Source organism: Corylus avellana, chromosome ca6, assembly GCF_901000735.1.
Source record: "Corylus avellana chromosome ca6, CavTom2PMs-1.0".
Classification (NCBI taxonomy): Eukaryota; Viridiplantae; Streptophyta; class Magnoliopsida; order Fagales; family Betulaceae; genus Corylus; species Corylus avellana.
Genome location: NC_081546.1, coordinates 4,010,902 through 4,035,346, shown reverse-complemented (window position 1 = coordinate 4,035,346; position 24,445 = coordinate 4,010,902). Strand labels below are relative to the sequence as shown.

The 24,445-nt window shown below is 36.0% G+C and overlaps 2 protein-coding genes and 1 long non-coding RNA gene across 3 annotated transcripts; all 3 read left to right on the top strand.

Annotated features, from left to right (window-relative positions):
* The first annotated feature begins 14,395 nt into the window (after positions 1 to 14,395).
* LOC132184000 (disease resistance protein RUN1-like) lies at positions 14,396 to 21,549 on the top strand. The gene is made up of 4 exons (XM_059597478.1): positions 14,396 to 14,913; positions 19,154 to 20,252; positions 20,349 to 20,624; positions 20,732 to 21,549. Exons 1-4 carry the CDS (start codon positions 14,396 to 14,398, stop codon positions 21,302 to 21,304), a joined length of 2,466 nt encoding a protein of 821 aa, XP_059453461.1. The 3' UTR covers positions 21,305 to 21,549.
* Positions 21,550 to 21,553: 4 nt separating this feature from the next.
* LOC132183999 (uncharacterized) lies at positions 21,554 to 22,999 on the top strand. The gene is made up of 4 exons (XM_059597477.1): positions 21,554 to 21,736; positions 21,834 to 22,472; positions 22,723 to 22,833; positions 22,925 to 22,999. Exons 1-4 carry the CDS (start codon positions 21,554 to 21,556, stop codon positions 22,997 to 22,999), a joined length of 1,008 nt encoding a protein of 335 aa, XP_059453460.1.
* Positions 23,000 to 23,141: 142 nt separating this feature from the next.
* Positions 23,142 to 24,399, top strand: LOC132183716 (uncharacterized). The gene is made up of 3 exons (XR_009440506.1): positions 23,142 to 23,273; positions 23,363 to 23,540; positions 24,324 to 24,399. It is a non-coding gene; the product is annotated as an uncharacterized LOC132183716 (long non-coding RNA).
* The last annotated feature ends 46 nt before the right edge of the window (positions 24,400 to 24,445 follow it).

Genomic DNA, 24,445 nt, shown 5'->3' with positions numbered 1-24,445 from the left:
CAAAGTTTTCCTCAATTTCGGAGGTGACACCCGCAATAATTTTACCGACCATCTCTATCACGTTTTGGCTACTGATAAAGGAATTAAAACCTTTAGGGATAATGAAGAACTTGAGACAGGAACACCCATTTCGTTGAAACTCTTGGAGGCTCAAAAAAGTATGCATCTTCGAGTTGGTGCTTGGAAGAACTTGCAAAGATCTTTGAATGCATGGACGCGGGAAGGATGAGAGTTCTCCCCATTTTCTACCACGTGGATCCTAGTGATGTGCGGCATTTGAAGGGGACTTTTGCAGAGGAATTTGCTAAACATGTTTTGCCCATTTTCCACAATGTACATGACCAACGTTTCGAGGAGAAGAAGTTGCAAAGGTGGAGCGCTGCTTTGAGAAGAGTGGCCGACCTCAGCGGACACCATGTAAAGGATGAGTAAGATTTACTGATCTTCTTCTGCTACTACTGAATTTCTTTTTCTTTTTCTGACTGCAAAATAGACTCTGTAGTACGTACTCCAAATAAATGTATATTGATTTGGAGTTTTACAAACAGCACTAAATATATTATTACTCGATTGAGAAAAAGTCGTCTCTAGTTCAAATTTCAAGGTTTAAAGCGTTAAAATATAGTATATTTTTCATACATTTCATATTAGGCCGATGTAAACATATTTTATATTTCAGAATTTGATTACTATATTTGTATTTACTTACTATTCTATAAATATGAACATTTGTATTATAAACAAAAAATTAATAAAAGTATAATGTAGCGTGGTAAACGTCAACAATGCAATATCAATGTGGAAAACATAAATTCTCTGTATATTGCATTGACTGAATTATTTCCTTGTACATTTGCAGTATGTATATCATAAACAAGCTGCCATACGAATAACAATAAACTGTTATGTACAACCATATTAACAGAAAGGAAACTAACTTCTAACTACAATGCTAACTAATCTTCAACTAACAAAACAAATTCCAGCTCATCTTCATTTGCTTATACCCCCTTCAAGGTGAAGGGAATATATTAGAGACATTCATCTTGGACATTAGATGCATAAATGGACCTAAACCAAGACTCTTAGTAAACAAATCAGCAGTTTGATGTTGAGAAGTAACATGCAAAGTGAGAATGACTCCTTGCTGAATTTTCTCCCAAATGAGATGGCAATCAATTATTATGTGCTTTGTCCTCTCATGGTAGACGGGATTTGCAGCAATGTGTAATGCAGTTTGACTGTCACAAAAAAGAAGGGCATATTGAGAGTGTGAAACATGAAGATCCTTAAGCAAGCTTAGAAGCCACACAATCTCACAAGTAGAAGAAGCCATAGCCCTATATTCAGCTTCTGCAGAAGATCTGGAGATAGTATGCTGTTTCTTTGATTTCCATGAGATTAAAGAATCTCCTAGGAAAATGCAATAACCACTCACAGACCTACGAGTATCAGGACATACTGCCCAATCAGAATCACAAAAACCCTTAAGATGAAGTTTGGAAGATGCTGGATAAAACAGACCTTGGCCTGGAGCACTCTTGATATATCTCAAAACTTTGTTTGCAGCATCAAGGTGTGGTTGATCTAGGGCAATCCATAAATTGACTAAGGATTTGAACTGAGTAGGAGATGTCTGGTTTAGTGATGGTAAGATAGAGCAGACTGCCAACCAATCTTCTATAGTTTGTAGGATCTATTAGAAGCTCACCATCTATTCTAGAAAGTTTAAGATTGGATTCCATGGGGAATTTTGCTGGTTTGGAGGCTAACAAACCAGAGTCCTCCAAAATTTCCAGGGCATACTTCCTTTGACACAAAGAAATCCCTTTGGCACTTCGAGCTATTTCCAAGCCTAGAAAAAATTTCACATCTCCAAGATCTTTCAACTTAAACTGAGCATGGAGGTACTTGGTTAAAGCTGCAACTGCATCATCATTATTACTAGCTCTAATGATGTCATCTACATACACTAACAATGCTATAAAAACAGAACCCTATATTCTATTGAAGAGAGAGTAGTTTGCCTTTGATTGACAAAATCCATGATTGATCAAAGTAACAAAAAATCATCAAACCATTGCCTAGAAGCCTGCTTTAAACCATAAAGAGACTTTGTGAGCTTACAAACACTAGACTCCCCCTTTTAGCATACCCGGGAGGTAGCTTTATGTAGACCTCTTCCTTCATTTCCCCATGAAGGAAGGCATTATTAACATCCAACTGATGTAAGGACCAATTATTAACAGCAGCAAGACTGGAGAAAAAGTTTTAGAATAGTCCAAACCTTCACATTGTGTGTAACCCTTGGCAACTAGCCTTGCCTTATACATTTCAAATGATCCCTCTACCTAATATTGATCTTAAAAACCCATTTGTAGCCAACGGAAACCTCATGTGGAGGTAGATCAGTGAGAACCCAAGTCTTGTTCTGCTCAAGAGCAGAAATTTCAGTATCCATGGCATCCTTCCAATGTTGGTGTTTAATGGCTTGATGATAAAACTGAGGTTCAAAATGAGTGGAAACAGAAAAACAAAAAGATTTATATAAAGATGACAGTTTATCAGAACCTATGAAAGAAGATAGATTATATGGAATACCTGAATTTAGTCCCATGTGTGAAGACTGAGGTGAGTGAAAAGCTAATTGGCAATGATATTGCTGCAAGTAACCCGGTTTCTGTTTAACCCTAGAAGACTTTCTAACAGGAATGGATTCTGGTATTGGAATGACATTAGAAGTGGATTCATGTTCAACATGAAAAGAAGAATTTGGTTCAACATTGCAAAAAGAATTAGTGTCAGAAACAGTAGGGTGTAAAAGATCTGCAATGACAGGATCATGGAATTCAAGTTGAGACTCGGGTTGAGATTCAGTTTGAGGATCATGAAATGGCACATCATTGAATGACATATCAGGAAGTGATAAGTCAGGAGGATTTGAATCTGAATTGGAATGACATGGGTCATGTATGAAGGCTGGCGAAACAAGTTTGTTAGATGAAAGAGGTATGGAGGTTGGAAAAGTACCATTAGATGTAGGACTAATAAGACCATGAATGTATGGAAAAATAGATTCATGAAAGATTACATCTCTGGAAACAAAAACAGAATTTGTGACCAAGTCTAAAAGAATATATCCTTTGTATCTAGAAGGATATCCTAAGAACAAACAAGGTTTGGCTCTAGGTTCAAGTTTATTCCTATGTCTTGAAAGTGTGGAAGCATGACAAAGACAACCAAACACTTTTAAATGTGAATAGATTGGAGGTTTTGAAAACAACATCTCATAAGGAGACTTGTTTGACAATAATGGAGTAGGGATTCTATTAATGAGGTAGGCAGCAGTAGTAACACAATCAGTCCAAAAAGAAAAAGGAAGACTAGCTTGAAACCTAAGTGATCTAGCTGCATTAAGAAGATGTTGATGCTTTCGTTCAACTTTAGCATTCTGTTGAGGTGATTCTACACAACTTAATTGATGTAGAACTCCTTTAGTAGAATAAAATTCTGCAATATTGAAACTCAAGACCATTATCTGACCTTTAAGTTTTGATTTTGGAATTGAAATGAGTTTCAATGAGATGAAAGAATGATTGAATGTAGGATCTAGTTTGACCCTTTGATTGCATAAAATGAACACATGTATAAGGACAAAAATCATCCATAATGGTTAAGAAAAAACAACATTCATTTCTGGAACTTACAGAAAAAGGTCCCTAAATGTCACAATGAATGAAATCAAAAAATTTATTGGATGTGGAACTACTAACAGAAAAAAGAATATGTTTCTATTTTGCCAAAGGACAAACAGTACAAGTGTGATTGAAATTACATGAAATTTCAGGGTTTGAAGCTTGTATCATCTTAAACTTAGAATCTGATAAGTGGCCTAGCCTATAATGCCAAATATCAGTAGAAACATTCTTGATAGAAGCTGAAAAATGAAAGGAGGGAACACACTCTGATGAAGGTACCAAAACCATAGCAAGAACTGGTTTCTGCATCAAGTAATAAAGATCATATTTCTCCTCACCCACACCAATTGGCACCCATGTCACCAAATTCTGTATGAAACAAACGTTAGCTAGAAAAACAAAACAATAGTTAAAACACTTTATGATTTTGCTGGCTGAAAGAAGATTGAATGAAAATGAAGTCCTAACTGTGCCAATGTGAGTAACTCTAGCAAATTGACCATTGTGTAGTTTTACCTGTGAGGAAACAATTGCCGTGATGGTAGTGTAAAAAGAGACAACTGATTATATGATCAGTAGCTCCAGTGTCGATGATCCATGCTTGTGTTTGAGAAATTGTAGAAACTCTAGATAACATGGATTCATGACATGATGAAAAATATGTTTGGGATTAAGAAAAGAAGAAACTTTGGGATTAAGAAAAGATTACTTTGGCAAAGAGATGATCATCAGTAGAAATACTACCTACTTGATGAGCTGATGGTGTGTTTGATGTTGCCAGATTATTTTGCTGCATAAAATCCATCAATTGCTGACACTGAGCTTGGCTGAAAGGAAAAGGTGGCTGGGTTTCAATTGTGTGGACTTGGTTTGCTGAAGAATTGAAAGGAGGTTTGGTTCTTGTAAACTTGAAACCGAGGGGAAATCCATGAATTTTGTAGCACTTGCAATGGTATGTCCTACTATACCGCAATGACTACATGTAGGTTTATCTCTACGTCCATTTGGATTAGTTCTAAAACTAACTCTATTGAAAGAACCAGTAGGAGCAGGAGCTCGTGAAACAGGGGCAGGGGCTCTTGACATGAATGCAGCATTGTCATTGAAAGGATTTCCAGCAGAAGATGAGATTTGCCTGTCTCTCATCTTGTAAAATCATGGAGAATACTTTGTGGAATGGAGGCAATGGTTCCATTAACAGAATTTGTCCACGAACATTAGAAAATGAATCATTTAAGCCCATTAAGAAATGATAAATGTACATTTGGAGATGAAACTCAGTTACGCTTTTCATTGATCCACAAGTGCATTTTCCACATGAACAATGAGGAGTTGGATGATAGTTTGAAAATTCATCCCAAATTCCTTTGAATTGAGTGTAGTATGTGCTCACCGAATTGGATTTTTTTACAAGAACATAAATTGTTTTCTGAAGTTGAAAGGTGCGTGGATCATTTACTTGAGAAAATTGAGTCTTCAAATCCTTCCAAACATCTTTAGCCTTGGTGATGTAAAGGATGCTGACATCAATATCCTTTGAAACAGAATTTGTGATCTAGCTTAGGACCATGTTGGTACACTTCTTCCAAGCTTTGTAATTTGGAGAGTTGGCAGTAGGTTGTGACAGAGAACCATCAACCATTTCAAGCTTGTTCTTCGCAGCAAGTGCCATCTCCATTGAGCAGCTCCATGTATGATAATTCTCACTCGTAAGAGGAGATTGTACAAGAGTTGTTCTTGGATTATCTCCATGATGGAGATAAAACATTTCCAATGACTCATCAATGGAGTTTTCAGTAGATTGTGAGGAAGCTGTATCAAGATGTAGCGATGCAGCAAGATCACCCATGGCGGATGAAGAAAGAAAGAAGTAGATTGCGTGGAGTTTGCAAATTTCTATTGCTCTGATACCATGTCAACAATGCAATATCAATGTAGAAAATAGAAATTCTCTATATATTGCATTGACTGAATTGTTTCCTTGTACATTTGCAGTATATATATCATATACAAGCTGCCATACGAATAACAATAAACTATTATGTACAACCATATTAACAGAAAGGAAACTAACTTCTAACTACAATGCTAACTAATCTTCAACTAACAAGACAGATTCCAACTCATCTTCATTCGCTTATAACACAATACCGAACCACCCCTAATTTTGTCTTTTTTTTCTCTACCATAATTTTCGTATTTTATATTTTTCTACAAATTTCTACATGATCTAAGAGCCCCTTTCCTTTGGATTCCAATGTTTTCTTCCAATTTTCTAACAATGCCTCATTTGGAGTGCTCATCGGCGTAGCCTTCCACCGTTCATCCACTGTTCCCCTTGGATCTCAATCTTCCAAGCATTATGTCACAATGTGCAACACATGTATTGGACGCTTGAAAGCCGATCTACGCAATGCCAAATCTAATAAGTATAGCAGCTAACACCAAGTCTAACTCCATGCTACAATCACCTATACCAAGGTCTTAAAGCCTAGTTCTACTAGCTTGGTCAATGACCCTTTCCAATAGCATTGGCAATCGAAGCAAGCATAGCATTTTAAAAAAATGGCTATATGGCTGATTTTTTTTTTTTTTTTTTTTTTTTTATGACTTATTATGAGTAGTTAATTAATGTAGTATATTTTTAAATTCTAAATATTGTCTTTTTATAATTTTGGAAAGTAATAAATTTTGAGAAAATAATATCATACATTAAATGTTTGAACTTAATAAAATCACATATAAGGAAAAAGGGTAAGGCTTAGTTGCGATCCTTCTAAACTACCGAAAGGAAGGCTGTGATCTTTAAAGGGGGATTTTAACCTCAAAACGGCAGTAAGTGCTTTTTTTAATTAAAAAAAAAAAAAAAAAAAAAAATTGATTGCAGGAAGATGACTGTTAACTCCCATCTCTCTCTACTCCAAAACTTCTCTGAGTTCTATCTTTTTGTTCTCTTCTCTCGTGCGCTATGGGTAGAAAAACCCAAAATTGACAAAATCTCCAGCCTCTCGGTGCTTGTCAACGTCGGCAACCCTGAAATGACAGTATCCTGACATGATAAATGCTTAGGCCATGAACACCCATAGCCTTCAGGATACCCTTGCATGTTGCCCCTGCCAACCTAAATGATCACAAAATGTAATGAAACCATCACCAAACAAATCATGCAGCCATTAATAATTAAGAAAGTGGCATAAAACGACGTCAATCGTTGATGCAATCAAATTCCATCAATGGAGGATTAGACTTACTTTCAAGGCCGCCAAGCTGATCAACTGTCCGAACGAACCTACCATGTAGCTCCTGTGTCCACTACAGGCGATATTCCCAGAGTCATTTGAGCGACTCGAACCCATATTGACCGGCCGGTCTAAAAATCGCATGAACAATGGCCCGGTAGAGAGGACGATCATAGAGAGGGTTTATGACAAAACCTGTTGTGGGACTAGAAAAAGACAGTTTTTTTTTAAGAAGAAGAGAGAAAAAGACAAAGTTATTAGGCAACGATTCTTACTAAGGTTGATTCAGAGGTGGGAGAGATGGGAGTTAACGGGCATCTTCCTGAATCATTGGAAAATGGATTTTTTTTTAAAACTGAATCATACGATCCAATCTCAATTTATTTTTATGAATTTTTCTTTTCTAAGTTTCAAAAAAAAGATTTGAATATTGTTTTAAAATCCAATCTGGATCGTTGGATTATCAAGTTGGAAACAACTAAGGGTAAAAAATGCTACAGTGATAAAAAAACAAAAAGTAAAAAAAAAAAGCTCAATTTTGAAAAAGTGGTTACCTATTTTACTAATTAACCGCTAACCGGTTGCGATTAGTGAAATCTAATAACCGCTAAGGCGGTTATGGTTAGCGGTTTTTCTCAATAATCACTAATCGTAACCGTATTAACACCCCTTATAGGTTCGTGTGCAGCCCTTAGCAACATGTCAAGCCTTGAGGTGATCAACATAACCAAGAGAGTGATATTTGATGGTATATACCCATTTGTAAACCAATGTGTGCTTCCTAGAGGGTAGAGGAATAAGCTCCCAAGTCTCATTCTATTGGAAGGTTATTATTTTAGCTTTATTACTTCTCAAAATGATGGTTACATTTTGGGGTAAGGAAAATCCTTATATGGTATCCTCTTGCATATCATGCTCCCGGTTAACTTAATTATTTAATTAATATTTTAACACTTTTTTTCATACATAAACTCAAATTTTCCCTCAACAAATGAGACCGATAAAATGTGCCTTATTTTAGCTTTTAAAAAAAAATCCTTTTTTATTAGCAATAACTTACTATTTAGGCCCCAATAAATAAAATGTGCCTTTTTTTGAATCGTGTATGTATTTGTTTCCGGTAAAAACCAATACTTAATTAATTAAATAAACTTTACAAGGATTAGCATTTTCTAAATTCTAATTCCATGTCCTGCACGGGTAAAAAGCTAGAATTCTTGGGAAAGGAAAGCCTATGAGGAGAACATTGGAAATTGAGAAGTTTTTAAAAGAATGATTTTCTTTTGATCTGTTTTTAGTCTGTTTCTTTTTGGCATTTTGACCAATCATGAAGAACACAGAGTTTAATTTTGCATTCTATTACTTTATAAGAGCACCAAAAGAGACACTACCAAAGACCACTTTGCAGAGAACCGGACAAGGTTTCTTTATAGTGAAAGTGAGCTGTCTAGGGCTTCCCCTTGAGGAGGTTCCAAAACAAGATGAATGTTTTCTGGCTTTGCCTTTATCTTTTGTGCCATGATATCAAGGAAACAAAAAGAGAGATGTGTTGCAATAGATCTTGCAATGTCTGTGGGCGATGTGTTGAAGTGCCTACCATCTTTCCAATGTGGCAATGATTAACTTTGTATTAGAATATGATTTTAACCTGGTGAAGCTCTGAGTACATCCTAGTTTCTCTTCTTTTTGACCAACACTTCTGAAAAATTAAGAGGGAAATGGGATGGTCCTGGTGAGAGAATTTTGAGACGTGGGAGACAAATCTAATGTCTGGGCAAGGCATGTGGGGGAGTGGCCGGGAAGGGAAGCATGGCCTCATTTCTGACTGTCTTTTTCTCCTGCAGCACAGGACCTACAAAAACTATGTAGTATGTATGCATGGTTTAGTTGAATTGAAGATCAACTCAAGTAGAAATTGGCTTGTCTAAATTTGGGAAAAAAATTATTTATTGTCAGATATCTGCATTAGAAAAATAATTTAATTATTTTATTTTTCCTCAAGGCGTACTGAAATAATTATTTTTGTTATGAGCCAAATCTGGGCAGAAATTCCATGAACCTTAGAAGAATTGGATTGAAAAAAGGAAGTCAAATTGTAGAAAGTAGATGAGAAATTTTGAGTTACAATTCACTAAAATTCGGCCAAATATTCAGCAATATTTGAAGTAATTAGCATGAGATAGGAATAGAGAAATGCCAACTAGAGGTTAGTAGATTTTCGGCGTTCCGATCACCGACTTGCCGCCGAGACGGCTTTGACCCGCACGCTCAACTTATGATGGCAGGTGGAGGTGGGGTTGGAGTTCACTTTTGGGTTTTTGACAAAATTCTAAGGCATGGATGGAGGTATGTTTCGTTTCGCTTTTCGACAAAATTTCGATCCACACGACTATATTTTTTAAAAGAATATTATTAATAATGATATTTTTATTCTTTTAAAGAAAAAACAATATCATTTTAAACCCTATAAATTTCTTCTCTTTTTTTTTTCCCTACTACAAACCCTAAATCACTTCATCCCTTGTTTGCACCGTTTGTCTGTTCCTCTCTCCACATATGAATCCTTCATTGATATTTTGTTTTCCACTATATATCCACTACTCTCCCTTGTCTCTCTTTGCAATTCACACCCACTAGGAAGACGAAGACATCTCCATTCTCTTGTCTCTCTTCCCACAATCACACCATAAAGTGTCTTCTTCCATGAAGACAAAAATCTAAGATCTCTATCTCCGGCCATCTCCGATGCATCCGTCTGGCTCCCCCTCTAATATTTCAGAGGCAGGGCCGGGATGTAAATAACCTCCATTGGAGGTAAAGTTAGAGGTTTTCCAACTCTCCTAAGGCTTGGTGGAGGAAAAATGAGGAATCATGGATTCAAACTCCAATACCTCCAATTAATGCACACAAGAGACCATGTTGATAAGAGTTTAAACTGATGTTAGTGGGAAAAAGATTACTTCGTCACTAACATGGGATGATGCTCTCCTCTCCTGCTACTTCCTGACTAGAATTATGCTATAGTTGCTACGCAGAAAGTAGGAAAGAGCCAGTTGGGAAGACCACTCACCATGGACACTTTTCAACATAAACAGCAAATTACATCTCCTTCATGCAGGTATCAAGCTAGAGTATCTTAAAATCCAGAGTGTAGAATCCTAAAACATACTCTCCACGTCTTAAAAAAGATTTGAATGTTGTTAACTATTGCCAACTCCAAAAAAGCAAATAATGCATGATATGATTTTAACTTTTAGTGGCACTTCATAACTTACACCTGGCCTGTTTCGTTTTTGTTGGACCGTGACAGGATTAGGACGTTTGATTTTTATTTATTGCTAGTAGGCCAACGAATTTTCCCACAAAGATTCACCATTGTTTGAGAGAAATGTTTGGTTGCAATAAAAAGTCTATGTTTTGGCCATATAAATCTTATGTGGCAGAAGGCACATGGCCCCATTTTAATTTTTTATTGTTTAAAATCTTATAATTTTAAAATTAAAATTAGGAAAAACTTCACTTTGGCTCCCTGAACTTCCACCCGATTTTACAGACTCCCCTTGAACTTCCAAATCTTTCATTTTGAACTCCTGAACTTCCATTTGCTCTCACTTTAGACCCCTCTGTTAGTTGTCTCCTGAACTTCCACCCTCAGTTGACCTCCAGGGCTTAACTGGGATGGCCAACCACCACTTTTTATTTTTAATTTTTTAATTATTTTAATTTTAATTTAAAATTAAAATATTTTAAACAATAAAAAATTAAAATGGGGCTATGTGCCTTTGCCACATAAGATTTATATAACCAAAATATGAACTTTTTATTGCAACCAAGCATTTCTCATTGTTTGAAGAGTAATTTGCACCTTAAATCATCAACAGATATGAAGTATGATATAATGTGGGAAGCTGACTGCCATTGTTTCGACAATCTATCAAGCATCCTCTGAACCTTCAATGCCAAAGTGCTACATAAATTTGAATCCAGACTGTCTAATCTATTTCAGATGAACGAAATAATTTTCGAGAATTCACCTTAAAATGAAAATTTCTTCCTACTATTAAAACTTACAATAAAATTGAATGAGGCTTCAAATAAATGGAATGCCCTATGTCTTTTAGGGACAAGCTGTGGTGCTTAGAGATAGAGCTGCTTTCCATTGCTTCACTTTTTTTCTTTTTTTCTTTCTTTTTTTTTTTTTAATTATTATTTCACTTTATTGTTCTCAACATCATGCGTTATTGGTTTTTCCTGTTACTACTTCTGTTGTTATCAACTTCTGGTGCTTTGAACTCAGCCTTTGAACTCATGTATCTGGTAATAGGAAGTTCTGGTGCTTTTAGGACCCTGTCGACTGAGTTGAAGTACTGAAATACCATATAAACTATAATGGAAAAGCAGTAGGCTTTCTTAGTTTCCAAAAAATAAAAAATAAAAGGGGAACTTGAGTTTAGCTCCTAAACTTTCAGCCGATTTGATAAACTCTCCAAACTTTCAAATCTCTCACTTTGGACCCATGAACTTTCAATTGCTCTCAATGTAGACCCCTCCGTCAATTTCAGCCATTAAAAATACAAAAAAAAGACCAAAATATTCCTGATTTTCATTTTTTTTAAAATAAGAAAATGTTTTGGAAGTAGGAATTTTATACAAAAGTAAGGGGTATAAACGTTATGTAACGTTTAAAATCTGACGGAGGGGTTCACATTGAGAGCAATTGAAAGTTCAAGGGTCCAAAGTGAGAGATTTGAAAGTTTTGGGAGGATTTGTCAAAATCGACTGGAAGTTCAGGGGGCTAAACTGAAGTTTTTTTTTTTTAAAAAAAAAAGATTGCACAGTCACTATGTGCATTAAGTTGAAGAGAACTTTTTCCAAAAACAAACCATGATTAACAGAACCTTAAGATAGCGGAGGACTGGATTATGCATAAAATGGCATGGCTGATTAACAAAAAAAATGCTGTCTGGTTTGATGAGTTTACAGTATTGTCACATTGGATTACCCACAATGTGCCAATGTTCTACTACATTTTCCAATCATGTTGTGAAAGTTTTGCACGTTACAGGCCGGAAGAGGTGTGTTTTGGAAGGCTGGGCTCCGAGCATTTTGTATTACATTTAGATTGAAAAAGGTGAGGGCCATTTGCTGTCTGATGAACATGAATTCTCAAGACAAATTTAAGAGATTGAAGATGCTTCAGCGCAATCTCTTTCTTCAAGCAATCAATAAGAATATTGGTAAAAGCAAAGAGGCTATTTACGCTCACAATTATATCATCAACATCAATCAAAATGAATAAGTGAATGCTGGAAGTGTGAAAATCAAATAGAGAATAGTCCACTTTAAAAAAATGATTAAGTGATTAAATATATTTATTCCTACTATCAGTTTAAACTTTTGAGACAAATAATAATCAACAAAACCATTATCCAGCGGCTTCTTTATTTTCCTTTACATAATTTCATATATATAGTAATTCAGACAAATTTAAATACTAATCCTTGAGCTGGTCTTAATTGGTTCGGAGCAGGCATCTGTTTGTAGCACTGGCTTTTGGACATCTGGAGTACTTATCAAAAAAAAAATTAAAGTTTAAACCTGGGGCCATCGATTGTGTTTATGAACTTCGTAATCATTTGCTTGCTGCCGAAAGAAAGACGTTACAGGATAATATATAATAAATTTAGGAAATAAGACAAGGCTTGTAGTTTCACATTTGTCCACTAACGAAGAGAAAGAGGGGGACCGGCTTATGTAAGTGCAGAGAGAAAGGCTATTGTTTTGCAAGATAAAAAAATTAAAAAAAAAAAAGAAGAAGGAATCAAGTAGAAAATAAAGGAAACTTAGTGCTATCCTTTGCTTTTCTGCTCTTGCTTTGTGGCACACTACTCTTATTCATGTTCTCGTCTCTCAGCTGTGTCATTAGAGCCAAATATCAATTGCCTTTTATGGAAGCCCTTAAGGGAAATTAAATCACAATCTACAAGTACCATTTAATGCTTGAAATTGAGCATAGGACTTGGTTTAAACATAATACTACGCTTATCTTCCAATTTCATCGGTGACAAAGCTTTATGTATTAATGCTGTCTTATTGTATACTCATTTGCATCTAGTAGCCTTCTTTCCTTCGGGCAATTCTATCAATTCCCAAGCTTTACATGTGTATAATGGTTACACTGTTTTCGGCATACCATTCTAAATAGATGATGAATCTCTCGTACTAGCTGTTAAAGCTAAAAAATTCATACATCTTCGGTGCTTTTCGATTACGTTTTTCTTTTCTTATTGCTGAAGAATAAAGTTCTTTCTGGTACTGTGAGTCTCTTGAAATAGCTCTTCATCAGATATATCCGTTAGTGAATGATAGTCATCAAGCTCCACCTCCGTGACTTATTTCCATTCCTGGCTGTTAGTCGATGTTTTATCCTCACTCTTTGTTAGCATATAAGCCTCATCAAATACCATGTATTTACTAACAATTTTCTTCTTTGAGAGTAGATCTCATAGTCTATAGCCTTTAACACCAGATTTCAAACCAAAACAAATACACTTTATTGATTTTGAATCTAATTTTGACCGCTCTCAATTTTGCACATAAACTTATGCAAGACAACCAAATATTCTTAACACAAACTAATCAACCGGTTTACCTACCACACTTTCACTAGAACCTCGAAATAAATTGCTACTAATGGAGATATTTTGGTGTCGAAGCATGCATAATCAAGTGTCCAATCCATATACTCTTTCGCAATCATACATTCAACCTTACGCATATCGCATTTTTTAATAATGTTCTATTCATTGTTTTGGCAACTCTATCCTGATGTGAAGTTTCTTTAACCGTAAAATGACAAGTAAAACCTTATATTTTGTATAATTCCAAGAATATAGTGTTTGTGTACTCCAATTTATTGTTAAATCTCAAATACTTCACTTTTCTTTTAATTTGATTTTCCACTACTCTTCTTCTTTATTTATTTTTTTAATCAAATACGAGAAAAAAGTTACATGGGAGTATCATTCCCACGTCTGCCACTACTTGAAGATGGAGAGATCTTCTCGTTTGATTTTCTACTTACAGCTTACACTGCTTGAATACATTGAAAACTTCTAACTTGTGATTCAAAAAATAAATCAAGATATTTTTTTAAAAAAATATCTGTTTAAAAGATATTTTTTTTACGTGGGCTCTGCTCCACTTGTGTCAAATTAAAGGGCCCAAAATCAATCAGTTGCCTTTTATGATCACCAATCCCAAAAAGGAAAAGAAAAGAGCGGGTCTCACCGATTCATGATTGCGAGGCACACATCAACGCAAGCTACAGTTTGCGTTCTTGACGTGTCTGAGTTAAACATAAAGAATCTTTATACAAAGCAAAGTTATGATACACTTTTTTAGTCCAAGGGGAAAAAGAATCATTACTTAACTCAATGAAGCTTTCGTGAATGTCCCATGGCTTCCACCAGCAATACTCAAACTGACCCATCAATTAATCCTTCCTCTTCTTTGTCTAAATCCCAAAGGAAATACGAAGTTTTCCTCAGTTTCAGAGGTGAAGACACCCGCAATAGTTTTACCGACCATCTATATTACGCTTTGGTTGATAAAGGGATCGAGACCTTTAGGGACGATGAGGAACTTGAGATGGGAAGACCCATTAAACCGGAACTCTTGGATGCAATCGAGACATCGAGAATGGCGGTCATCATTTTGTCAAGGAACTATGCATCTTCCACTTGGTGCTTGGAAGAACTTGCAAAGATTCTTGAATGCAAGGAAAAACAAGGGATGAGAGTTTTGCCCGTTTTCTACCACGTGGATCCTAGTGATGTGCGGCAACAGAGGGGAACTTTTGGAGATGCTTTTGATAAACATGAGGAACGTTTCAAGGAGAATATAGAGATGGTGGAAAGGTGGAGAGGTGCTTTGAGGGAAGTGGCCGATATCTCTGGACGCCATTTAAAGGATGGGTAGGTTACATTCACTGATCTTCTTCTTGCCTTAATTTGACTGCAAAATACACACTTACTAGTGGTGTAAATGTATGATCTGCTAAATAGTTGCTAGTTTCTTCCTCATGAAAGCACGACTTATATGGAGATTTACAAATAGCTCATATATATATTGCTAGGTCGAAGTTGAAGTGACTGACATTTACAGCAAATTAGTTGAGAGATTAATTTAGTGTCTCTCCTTCAACAACCTCCTTTCGGAGGATGTTATTTCAAAGCTAGTCAACACTATTTTTGCTGGTGCTATTTTTTGGTGTGTTGATCAAGATCTAGGGGATTGGGCCATTTTTTTGCTCATTTTCTAGTTATTTATATTTTTTACATTGTATTGCTGTTTTAAGTTTGTTGTTGGAGAGTCCAACATTTTTTCGGTTTTTTTATTTCTCTTACCATATCCTTATTTGCTTAGAAAAAGAAAAAAAAAAGTTGAGATTATTATACAGTGTCCTTGATAGCACTACAGATTCAAAAGAATCAAAACCATCTATACAAATTCATTGGAGGAATGCCATTATTAAAATTCTGTAGATTAGGTGATCGAATCCTTATTATATCATGTCAATCAATGCTCCTCTTTCCTCTCCTTTTTCTGTTACATTGTACTTTTTTTCTTTTCTTTTTTCAGTTACCTGTTGCAATGAATTCCCAAACGGTCAATTGAAAAAATACCTTCCAAAAAATATCCACTCCAAAGCTAGTAAAACGACAAAAAAGACTATACAATTTTTTCAATAAGACAAAAATAGTATTATAACACTTAAGTAAAATTAATTAACTGGTAATTAACTTTATAGTTCGTCTCTTAGCCATATTTCATAAGGAATAAGACATACAAATCTCACTATCTGAAGAGTGTTCGCAGCGAAAAACTTTTTACTTGCACACAAAAATAGAGAATAAATAAAATTCACAATTATTTAAACAACTATAGTAAATCTAAAGCACCATAACATAAATAATTTCTCTAAATGTTATGGTCAAAGACTAGCCATCAACATAGCATAAAGTTAATACAAAACCGAATGTAAAAATATTAATCCTCAAAGCCTAGGCTAGATTAGAAGGCAAGGTAAAGGAAAAAGTACACTTTACTTCCCTCAAAATTTGAGCTGATTTTTAATTCGATTATTAATGTTTTAATTTTTGCAATGCACTCCCAAAATTTAAAATTTTTGCAATTCGACCTATCCGTCAATCAAAGCCGTTTTGACCGACGGAAATGCATCTTTCTTCCCCAAAATGCCCCTACCCAGTCTCAGACCTAGTATATTCTATTTCCTTTTGCCCTGATCTTTCCGGTCAAATCCTGGCCAAAAAAGTCAGTTTTCCAGTGACCCACCCTTCCTGATTCAAATCCAATGGAGACCCCATCATCAGTCAGAAGAGTCACAAGTTCACAGGCCTCGGCTGCTTTAAACAACGACGACAACAACAACAACGGCATTCCCCTCTCAAGTGAGTGGTTTTCTCCTGATCTTTCCTCAGACCTGACCCAAAAAAAAAAAAAAAATCTTCATGGGTGGGGAGAGCTATTGCAGGCCCCGAAACTAACTACTTCATGGGTGGGGAGGTCGAGCTCCTCCGGGGGTGGCGGAATTTAACCTCTGAACCTTATTGCCGGTGCCGCCACTACCAGTGCCGCCACAGGTGGCGGTGGTGGCGCCGCTGAAGTAGCTTCGTCTGCCATGGCACTTCTTGATCCTTCTTCTCTATACCCAGTTCCGCTTAACACCTTCATGGCTGGTACGCATTTCTTCCCACCCCTAAGATCATGAAAACAAACCCACATTCTTCCATCTCTCTCTCTCACCAACTTTTCTCTCTGCCGGCAAGATTTCATAATATTGATGATCATGTAGTAAATTTGACAACCATTCAAGTAGGAGTAAAGGCAACCAAAAACAAAAACAATGTACGAGCGGAAATAGGGAAGATAGAAAGATTTTTTTTTTTTTTTTGGGTCAGATCATAATGGGTAGGGGCATTTTGGGGAAGAAAGATGCATTTCCGTCAGTCAAAACGGCTTTGACTGACGTATAGGTCGAATTGAAAAAATTTTAAACTTTGAGATGGTGCATTGCAAAAATTAAAACGTTTGGAGTCGAATTGAAAATCAGCTTAAACTTTGGGGGTAAAATGTATTTTTTCCTAAAGTAAATGAACAATCTCAATCATATCCTAGCGGGTATCTCTATCAATATCCTACATATCCTTGAGTCATACAAAATCTAACTCTTTAAAAATGATCATGATTATATCCCTAAAAACACCTGATGCCTCCTGGGGTCCATGGTCAAATAAACTATCTATAAAATAACACGTCTTACAGGTGAAAAAAAAAAAAAAAAAATGTGTAAGTCCACGAGTTAGTGAGTATAAATACACATGGCGTACAAATTATCATATGGTGAACTCAAATGTTTATAAATCATATGCGCGCAGCGATGTAAGTTTACAGTTCATCATTTGACAATGTTATTATGGATGTAATATAGATATAAATATGTTGTAATAAAATAATTATGTTATAGTTCAACTCCATATAGTTTATTGAAGCCCTTAACTCTTCTATGTAGGGTTACAGCTGTTCTGAAATACTCGTAGTACAATACATTTTTTAACCATAGCGCTAACCCTTATAATTTTAGTAAGTTTATGGCCGTTATCCCGCATGTACCGGTATACCATGCCATTCGCCATACAATGCAAATTTTATTATTTTCGTCTTTTACATGCATGCTTTTAAAAATCTCATTTTTTTTCATCATTTATTAATTCAATCACACATTTTCACAAGAATAGGGTTAACGGTAATTCTAAAAGGTGTTTAATGAGAGTTGTAAACAAGCATGTTTGATATATAAAATAATGATGAGAGATTTTACTCACTTGTCTCGTACGACTCTTTCATAAAATATTCATGAGGCTCCACAATCTCAAAATTAATATGAACAAATACCTATCACACGTTCTAATTTCAAGCTAAAACAACCTTGATTCCTACTACGCAAAAAAATAGAAATTTTGCCTAATCTTCAAATGTTCAGCCATGACATCAAACATTCGGTTAGAGAAAGTCAAACGTTTGGTTCTGGAAAAAAACTCATTTCGACCTAAAAGCTAACAAAACCACTTATAGGCAAGTCATAAAGTCTTAACGCGATCATTAACAAAGTCCTAAGCCAAAATAACACCTCCATGCAATACATCTAACATTATCAATACTCTAAACCATCGTTAAGCTAGTATTAAGGCCAAACATAATATCTACAAGCTAAAAGCTACAAGTCAAGCTATGAAAAACATCTAGAAAGAATAAAAACAACTTAAGCAACGAGTTAAGCTAAGAAAGTTACCACTTTGAAAGCAAAAACACCAAGAAAACATTTTCTCCTTCAAAGCTCTCCCATAGAGGCACACAAGGATAACACAACCAAAAATGTGCGAAAATAGGCTAAAGGGGCATAAAGGAAGGGTGTTTATAGGTGAGAAAAGGAAAATGAGAAGGATTAGCTGATTTTACGTTCAAATGTACCTTCTAACATTCGGTGTACAGTTGGACCAACAGTCCTAGGATTTATGGTCAAATGTTCATATCGTATTGTCGAATGTTCAAGAACAGGGTTCAAGACTAGGGTTAGGGTCGAACGTTCGGTCATCCATCTTCGAACGTTTGTTACTAGGGTTTGACTTGAACACTCAGTCACTCATCTTCGAACGTTCGACTAAGAGAAAAAGTCAAAATTCTTACTAGGGTTTGACTCGGATGTTCGGTTACTAGGATTTATAGGACTCACATGTGAAATTGTTGGAACCATATGTGAGTCCTACAAATCCAATGGTGGATTTGTGAAAGAAATTGTTGAAAAATAATTGGGAGAATGATATGTAACATGACTCTTTTGCAAACTTTTCTCTCCCTTAACCTTTATTCTGAACATGGTACACTTATATATAGGGTAGGGTTAGGGTATCCTTTAATTTGACAATACACATGCATCACTTATTTTTTGCACACATGCTGCCATAGCAGCTCTAGATAATTTTGTTACGCGCTCTACATCAGTTCTTGTATTCAATTTTAGAGCTCTCTTTTCTGGGATGAACAAGCAAAACACCAATACTTACATATCTCCATTGGGCTTGCATGATTATAATTTGCATTGACTCACCAAAATATTTTCGTTCCTTCTTACAGGTATGAGTCAAAGTTTATTAAAGAAATTGTTGAAAACATTCATGAATTGAATGATACAACCTTAAGTGTTAGTCATAAGAATGGCCTTGTTGGAATTGACTCTCGTGTTCAAGAAATTATGGATTTGTATTTAGATATGGCGTCGAAGGATGATGTTCGCTTTATAGGGATATGTGGGATGAGTGGAATCGGCAAGACAACTCTGGCAGAAGTTGTTTTTGAAAGTATCCATCTTCAATTTGAAGCTAGTAGCTTTCTCAGAGATGTCAAAATACGTAATTTAAGTGATTCACAAGATCAACTCCTTGGAGATATGAAGTTGAACATGAAAATTCCAAGATGGGATGTGCTTAAGGGAATAAGTAGTAGACTGCGTAACAAAAGGGTTATTATTGTTATTGATGATGCAGATGAAGAAAAGTTGAAAACATTAGCAGGGGACCCTGATTGGTTTGGCCGAGGCAGTAGAATCATCATAACTAGTGAAGATAAGCGTTTGTTGCGAAAGAGATGTGGAAAGAAAAATATATACAACGCTAAAAAACTGAATGCTTCTGATGCTCTGGAGCTCTTTAGTCGAGAAGCCTTGGACAAATCCCATTGTGAAAAAGATTTATTGGATATATGCAATGGTTTTGTAAGTTATGTTGACGGCCATCCTCTAGCTCTTAAAACTTTGGGTTCCTCCATGCATGATATAACAGATATAGGTACATGGAAAGCTGAGCTGGAAAGACTAAAAGAAAGTGCTGAACTTCCTAATGACGACAGAATTCAAACAGCCCTTAGACTCAGTTACCAAGGACTGAGAACTGCAGAGAAAAAACTATTTTTAGATGTTGCGTGTTTTTTCAATGGGGAAGACAAAGATCGAATAGCAGATATACTAGAAGGTTCTCCTGGTTGCATCCTAGAAACGGATATAAAGGCAGTTATTGACAAATCTCTCATTACTATTTTAGGAGGAAAATTGCGGATGCATAATTTACTACAACAACTGGGTTGGGAAATTGTTCGTGAAGAATCCCTACAAGAGCCTGGAGGACGTAGTAGGTTATGGCGTTGGAAGGATGTCCATCATGTACTAAAGAAGAATACCGTAAGTGAATATATTTCTAAAATCATCCATGCAAATTTTTGCTATATCTTAATTTCCCTACACTAATTTCATTCAATATTTGTTCTTGGTTATTAGGGAACTACAGCGGTTGAAGGCATAATGCTAAACACACCTCCACAAAAAGAAGAACGTCTAAATGCTGAAGCCTTCTCAAAGATGGAAAACCTAAAATTTCTTCAAATTCGTAATGTGCAACTTCCTCAAGGCCTCAGTTATCTTTCCAACAAGTTACGTTTGATGGAATGGCATGAATATCCTTTGAAGTCAATGCCAAGGAGTTTTCAACCAAACAAACTTGTTGAACTCATTATGCCTCGCAGCCACATTAAGGAACTACCCAAGGGATTTAGTGTAAGATTTTTACTTATGCAAGTGTGTTTTTGTTTTTTGGATTAAGTTATTGAATGCTTAATTCATTTCCTAATTTTTTTTTTTTTTTTTTCATTCTTTTGTCACAGAACTTAGGCAGGCTAAAAGTCATCGACCTTAGGGAGTCGCAAAACTTAATGAAGACTCCTGACTTCACTGGACTTCCAAATCTTGAAAGGGTGATTTTTCGAGGTTGCACAAGATTGTATGAAGTTCATCCATCTATTGGAGTTCACAAACGGCTTACTATATTAAATCTACAAGATTGCAAATATCTGAATAGCCTTCCACCGGAAATCAACTTGGAATCTCTTAAAATTTTGATCTTATCTGGCTGTTCAAGACTCAAAAAGTTTCCAGAGATTGGGCGAAATATGACACGTTTGTCGTGGCTTTTTTTGGACGGGAGTGGCATAGAGGAACTGCCATTATCAATTGAGCATCTAACTGGCCTGACTATCTTAAATCTTCAAGACTGCAACAACTTTTCGAGTTTTCCGAGTGTCATTTGTAGTTTGACATGTCTTGAAATTCTCAGTCTATCTGGATTCAAGGTTCAACCACATAAATCATGGCATTCCTTGGACCTCTCACCCACTTTATCTTTATGCACATATTGTTTCTTTATTGCTCAACATCCTGAACCAGAGCCCAAATTGTAGTTGCCCAAGTCCTTGTCAGGTTTAGGCTCATTAGTATCTCTAGATCTAAGTGACTGCAATTTGGAGGACGGGGCTCTCCCTGATGATCTTAGTTGCTTATCTTCACTGAAATATCTAGATTTGAGCAAAAACCAGTTTACATGCCTGCCTCACAGCGTTTCTCAGCTTTCTAAGATTAAATTCCTTTACTTGGACAATTGTAGCAGGCTTGAATCGTTGACAAATATTCCTTTAAGTACAAAATCTGTGATGGCACGAGGATGCAATTTACTGGAAAATTATTCAAATCAAGTTATAGTGTGGACTTCAGGTGAAACAGGATTCACGTTTATTAACTGCCTCAGCTCGGTTAATGACGAAGAAGAAAGCAAATGTAGAAGGCTTTGTCTGCTAAAAATGCACTTCCTGCCATTGTTGCAAATATACATGGAGGTTTCACTCGATCTCTCTCTCCCTCTCCCCCATCTACACATGCACGCACACAATATATGAACATCCTTTTGCTTTTTTTCCTTGTAATATTTTGCAGGATCAACTTCATGATAAGAAAGGAATTCATAGCATTTCCTCTCAAACTGAAATTCCAGAGTGGTTCAGCTATCAGAATAAGTCAGGGTCATCTGTAGCAATCATGCTACCTGATAATCTAGTTGGAAATAGCAGTTGGAGAGGAATTGCGTTCTGTATTGTTTTTAAAGTGAAGAATGTTTCTCCTGGTCAGGATTCAAAATATTTTCATGAATTCATATGTCACTTGAACAACGATCGAGGTATTCGAGATTCTCCCCTAGACATTATTAATGTCCCTAAAGACAAATTACCCCCCGGTTCATATGGACTTGGGCTATATGTATCAAATGCAAGGTTTAGGGACCACTTAGATGAACGCAGCTGCATTAGCCCTTCATTTACAATCAACAACTCAGATGTGGAGATTCAAAAGTGTGGTGCGCGTTTAATATATGAGGAAGATACGGTAGAGTTAGTACAAAATTTATTCCCGGCTGTTTTTGGGAGCCCTGAAGACTGCCGTCAACGTCATGAATCTTTGATAAACCCTTCCCCAAGCCATGTTGATGAGGCAGAATCCAGTCAGTCCAGTGGGCAAAGTGACTTGAACCCCAGGCTTAACAGACAGCTCAAGTCATTGCTTTCACTAACGTATCAGGTCTCTCCCTAACTATATTTCTTCACTGAAAATTTATAGCATTTACAATTGGCTCCCTAAATACTACTTTCAGTCAAATTTAGGCTAATTTAAAAATGAAAATCATGCTCATTAAACGGGATCCCTACTCTTAATGCTCTTAGAAATGCACACACTTCTTTAGTGTGTATATATATATATATATATATTTATTTGTATTTTACAGGGAGACGCAGTACGATACTACTTCTACGGATATATTTTTCCTCAGATTCAGATTGAAGGTCCTCCCCGCTGGTTCAAATATCAAAATTTTGATTCTTGTATTAGAATGGAGCTGCCTTCAAATTTGAATGATAATACGAGATGGCTGGGATTCACCGTATGTGCTCTGTTTACTGTCCACAAGCAACCAGGTTGTTCTGGTGACAATCAGGATTCAGAAGTTTTTGTAAGTTTTTCTGATGTTTTAGGTGGTGATACTGTCAAACCTGGAATGGGCTTTCCGCTGTCTAGAGACACTTTTGATGGGCCACATCGACTTTTGATATTTTATATACCACGCATGCGCATGCGGTATAAGTTGAATGGGTGTAGTCACATTTGGGCTTCATTTCGGAGCAATAACCCAGGTGTGGAGATTGGATTGTGTGGAATTCGTCCTCTATACGAGGAAGATGTTAAACAGTTTGTGCAAACATTAGTGGAGTGCATCTTAGGGTGTCCGGATGCCTACCATCAGTCTATTTACGCAAATCTTTTAGAGCAAGTGGCCGGATGTCACCATGGAAAAGATTTTCGTAGCGCTTTAACATCGCAAAGGTTAAATGTTCACTGAAAACCGTTTTGTTATCATATTTCTAAATTGAATTAAAAAATATATATATATATATGTTTTTTGATACTTGCAGGCCCATGGAAAATGTAGCAGAAGAGGAGGATTGTAATTCACCAGAAACATCTCCAAATCAAGAATTTGCGGCAGGCACTTCAACAAATTCAATTCATTTAAGCATACCATATGGGAATGGGCAGAGAAGCACTACGTTAATAAGCATGCTTGAGATATGGTCTAGAAGCTTCTTGCAGGTCTCTCTCTCTCTCTCTCTCTCTCTCTCTCTCACACACACACACACACACAATGGGCATAAATCTTAACACAACAAATTAAGCAAAATACGCAATAATGACAATACCAAGAGAATTTCTTGCATAGACTTTTTGATTACACACAAGAGACATGAAAAAAACTGTTAATTATGTAATTCTTTTAAGCTTCTCTATTTGAGGGAAAAAAAAAAAAAAATTCACGCTAATCCATTCAAATATAGGATCAAAATTGTCAACATCACTGTTAGAAGTTCCACATTACCTGAGTATTAAGGAGATGAGCCATTTATAAGGGTGAGAAAACCTCAACTCCTGAACTAGTTTTTGAATTGAGTTAGGCTCAAGACTCATTTCTAACATGCATCTTGTTGATTGCATGTTTGTCAATCACTGAATCCTTAACGTCTATATATAACCTTTCTATTCCTGAGAAGTCATGCATGAACATCACAACCAAACTTCTATAAATAAAATTTGAATTAATAGTTTAGCCATATAACTAATTTATATACAAATTAGTGTGCAAACTCTTAACCAAAAATCAAGGATTTCCAATTTGCCAAGGAAAATTCTGCACTATGAATGAACTCTAAATTCTGTAAAATCAATTCTTCAATTACATCCACTAAAATGAATTCTTTTATTCACTTCAGCAACTGCGGTTGTGAATAGTACTATATTTCATTGACTGCAGAAAACAAACTTCAGATTTTTTTCTTAACAACCTAAACGTTCATACGTTTGTTCTACATGTGTTTCCAGGACATCTACAGCCACGGCGTTATTTATACTGTCTGCTTTCCTCAAAGAGAAATCCCACAATGGTTCTGCCGTCAGAATAAGGCGAAGTCGGTGAGAATTGACATACCACAAAATTTGGTCAA

Coding starts and splice junctions, on each gene's coding strand:
- LOC132184000 (XM_059597478.1), top strand. CDS start 14,396: ATGGCTTCCACCAGCAATACTCAAACTGACCCATCAATTAATCCTTCC. Junction 20,253..20,348: donor ATGTACTAAAGAAGAATACC/GTAAGTGAATAT, acceptor CTTGGTTATTAG/GGAACTACAGCGGTTGAAGG. Junction 20,625..20,731: donor AACTACCCAAGGGATTTAGT/GTAAGATTTTTA, acceptor CTTTTGTCACAG/AACTTAGGCAGGCTAAAAGT.
- LOC132183999 (XM_059597477.1), top strand. CDS start 21,554: ATGGCACGAGGATGCAATTTACTGGAAAATTATTCAAATCAAGTTATA. Junction 21,737..21,833: donor TGTTGCAAATATACATGGAG/GTTTCACTCGAT, acceptor AATATTTTGCAG/GATCAACTTCATGATAAGAA. Junction 22,473..22,722: donor TGCTTTCACTAACGTATCAG/GTCTCTCCCTAA, acceptor ATTTTTCCTCAG/ATTCAGATTGAAGGTCCTCC.